This window comes from Teleopsis dalmanni, unplaced genomic scaffold, assembly GCF_002237135.1.
Source record: "Teleopsis dalmanni isolate 2A unplaced genomic scaffold, ASM223713v2 unscaffolded_contig_3050, whole genome shotgun sequence".
Taxonomy (NCBI): Eukaryota; Metazoa; Arthropoda; class Insecta; order Diptera; family Diopsidae; genus Teleopsis; species Teleopsis dalmanni.
This window is the reverse complement of record NW_024034432.1, coordinates 1-3,967: the sequence shown is the minus strand read 5'-3', so window position 1 is coordinate 3,967 and position 3,967 is coordinate 1. Positions and strand designations below refer to the sequence as shown.

Genomic DNA, 3,967 nt, shown 5'->3' with positions numbered 1-3,967 from the left:
CTGAGAGGAGATTCATGCTGGATAGGCTGTTTGAGGTACTTTGTTGCCTTCCAAAGTGAATAATCCGTTTGTTCATTAGGTGCCAAATTGAATAGAAAATTGTCTAGGGATTTTTGATGTCTTTCCGCTAGTGCATATTTGAGTTCATTTGTACATTTAGCTAGTAAAACTTTATGTTTTGGGGATCTGTGCCGTTGCCATAGTCTTCTAGCGTTTCTCTTTCGTTGTAATAATCCCTCTATTGTTTTTGTCACACCGATTTTTTTGGGTTCTTTTTTTTCAATTCTTATAGAAGCTACTTCAACACCCATTGAGATTACTTCAGAAAATTGGTTAACACAAGCATCAATTTCATTATTCACCTTTAACGAAGCATGTTGAGGTATATGACAAGAAACATATTTACGAAATTTTAACCAGTTTATATGTTTTGTTAGACATTGCGTTTGGATAGTTCTATTCTGTTGACTTTGCATTGTTATTATTGTTGGTGAGTGGTCTGATGACAGTTCAACTAATGGAAATGCGGTGATTGTTGATGGTTTGATATTTTTGCTTAGACCAAAGTCGATAAGATCTGGGACTTTTTGTCGATCAGAAGGCCAGTATGTTGGGTGTCCAGTTGAAATCACATTGAGATCTTCACTTTTCACAACTGCTAGAAGTTTCCGTCCTCTTGGCGTTATTAGCCTTGAACCCCAGAATGTGTGCTTCGCATTAAAATCGCCTGCGACCAGAAATTTAGAACCGAGTGTTTTAAAAAAGTTTTGGAAGTCTTGGACTTCTATATTGTGATTGGGTGGACAATATATTGCAGCTATTACGATATTTTCTCCATATTCATCAAATCGGATAGCTGTCGATTGTAGATAATCTTTGCTGAAGTCTTCTTAAACAAAATGTTTAAGTCTTTTTTTTATTATAATACCAGTACCTCCTCGAGCCATTCCTTTGGGATGCTTGGTGTCATAAAAGCAGTAATTTGGAATTTTGAAAGCGTTTTTTTGAGTAAGATGTGTTTCGGACACAAGCATAATATCAATTGCATTACTAATTAAAAAATATTCAATTTCAAGTTTGTGGTTGTTTATACCGTTTGCATTCCAGTGACATATTCTAATGGAGTTGCTCATTTTTTCATTATTAGAGTTTGCATTAGAGCAGTTTGATTTTTTATAAGTTCTTGCATCATACTTTGCATACTATACATAAAAAGATTAAGACTTTGGATCAGTGTTTTTAGCGTCTCTTCTAAATTATCTACTGCTGGTATTGCCAATTGTTGAGGTTGAATATTTTCTCTTAATACATTTGCATAACTTTTGCCTTGAGAGATTGTTGCTTCTGTATTGTTTATTTGTTCTTGGTAGTAATTTTTGGGTGGCACAGCGTTTAATTGATTTTTGGGAAGAGTTCTCTGCTTAACTGCAACAAATACGGTACAACCCCTATAATTTGCAGTATGATTTTTGCCGCAATTACTGCATTTTTTTGCATTTGCATCTTCTTTCGGTTTTGGACATATGGAGGATTTGTGTAGATCTCCACATATTACACATACACTAGGTAAGGTGCAATAGGTTCGAGTATGGCCAAATTCTTGACAGTTAGTACACTGTATTGGATCTTTTCTTTTGAAAGGCTCTTCTACTGTTATCCTTCGATGTAAAAGATAACGAAGATTGTAAATTGGGTGCACTTCTCCTTTAGCGAGTTTTTTTTGCGTTTGGCTCAAGTTCTACTTTAAATATTGGCTGAGGTGTTTTATTTTTGTTTTTAATATTAAAGATGGACTTTGCTTCAAATCCGGCTTCTGCCGGATTTTAAATTTAATTATCTTTTAAGTTGTCTTTCGGGTGCGGCGTTGAGCGTAGTACAACCATTTCAAATAACCGAGGAAAATTATACAAAGGCTCTAACGCAATTACAATTGAGATATGACAAAAAGGTCTTAATTTTTATGGAACATATTAATTCCCTTTTTTTTATTAAAGATATGACGAAGGGCGACTCAATCACACTCAGGCATATTGTAGATACAGTGTCTGCTTTATTTGGTTCACTTCTATCGTTGGGTTCGGAAGCAGACATTCTGAACGCCATAATTATTCATTTAGTATTGTCTAAAGTGGATAACGAAACTAAAATTTTTTATGATTCTCAGCAAGATTTTGAGTCATTGCCATGTTGGGAAAGTTGCTACTCACTTTTGAGTCGAAGATGTCAATTTCTGGATAGCAATTCGAAAAGATGCAATAATGATAAAGTAAATGATACCAAAAATAATTCTTTTAACAGAAAATTGACCACATTTGTTAACACCAAAATCAATTGTATGAAGTGTAATGGAGGAGACCACAGCCTAGGATCATGTCCATCGTTTGTAAAACTGACTTTTAACGACAAATTCAAATTCGTAAAAGATCTTTTTGTTTGCTTAAATTGTCTACGCAAAGGGCACGTCGTTAAAAATTGTCAATCCACAGCTCACTGTCGAATATGCAATGGTATGCATCATACGTGTTTGCATAAATTCAAACCCATCGAGCAAAATGTGAGACCAAATTTGTCAGACAGTCCACCTGGACAACTAAATTTTCCGCAATCTCCATCAATTTCTCTAGTATCGCGTACTAAACAACGATCATTGATTCCCACAGCTGTAGTACTTATTAAGGATAAATACGGTTTATACCAACCTATACGAGCATTACTGGACTCTTGTTCAGAGATAAGTTTTATCACTGAAAAGATGGCAAAGCAACTTCAATTACCATTTGAGCGAATAAACCAGGAAGTGTCAGGCATTGGTGATGTTAGAACACAAATTCGCCATTCAATAACTGCAACTATAAAATCTCGAATATCAAAATTTGAATGGTCATCGCAATTCGCTGTCACTAAACGTATCTCATTGAACCATCCAGAGCAGTTGATAGACACAACATCGTGGAATTTTCCTGAAAGCCTTGTTTTAGCTGATCCATTATTTTTTAAACCACAACACATTGACTTATTAATAAGTACGCAGGGATTTTTTGAATTAATATTAGATGGGAAAATTTCGTTAGGCACCAGCCTTCCATGTTTATTAAATACCGAATTAGGGTGGATCATCGGAGGACAATATAAAAATACGCCTACTGACCGGGCACTCACTTGTAACTACATTCAGTCGTCTAATATAGATTCAATGTTACAAAAATTTTGGAAAATTGAAGAATTAGAAAGCGATCAAAAAATTAATTACTCTAAGGAGGAGTTGAGTTGTGGGAAACATTTTGTAGAAAATACCACAATTATAAGCAATGGTCAAATACAAGTTCGATTACCATTTAAAGAGTCTCCAGAAGTCTTAGGTGAATCATTTGAAATGGCGAAACGAAGATTCCTTTCACTTGAGCGTCGATTAGAGCGTCAGCAGACTCTCAAAGAGGATTATGTTAAGTTCATGCAAGAATATTTGATGTTAGGTCATATGAGTCGTGTCGACAACTTTGACAATATCACACCGCACTATATAATACCTCATCATTGCATATTGCGGCCTCAAAGTACCACAACAAAATTGCGCGTCGTATTTGATGCATCTGCATGCACATCATCGGGTCGATTACTTAATGAAATCTTAATGGTGGGACCTACAATTCAGCAGGATCTTATTTTGACATTATTGACATTTCGTTTACATCGCTATGCACTGACTGCGGATATATCAAAAATGTATCGACAGTTTGTAGTTGATCCAAGAGATCGTAATTTTCAATTAGTTATTTGGAGAAATACTGTTAATGAACCTCAGCAACTTTTTCAGCTCAACACAGTAACTTACGGAATGTCAGCAGCACCATTTCTGGCCATCAGAAGCCTGACTTACCTTGCAAATGCGTATCAAAAGGAGATGTCAATTGGAGCTTCAGTTTTGAGCAATGACTTGTATGTTGATGACTTGCTAACGGGAGCAGAC

At 35.6% G+C, this 3,967-nt stretch overlaps 1 protein-coding gene across 1 annotated transcript; it reads left to right on the top strand.

The window, feature by feature from the left end:
• Nucleotides 1-955: 955 nt before the first annotated feature.
• Nucleotides 956-3,904, top strand: LOC119664950 (the record flags this gene model as incomplete). Its single annotated transcript, XM_038074293.1, is given in 1 exon segment — nt 956-3,904. A coding segment is annotated over 1 exon segment (1,944 nt), but the record flags the coding sequence as incomplete, so codon positions are not given.
• Nucleotides 3,905-3,967: the final 63 nt, after the last annotated feature.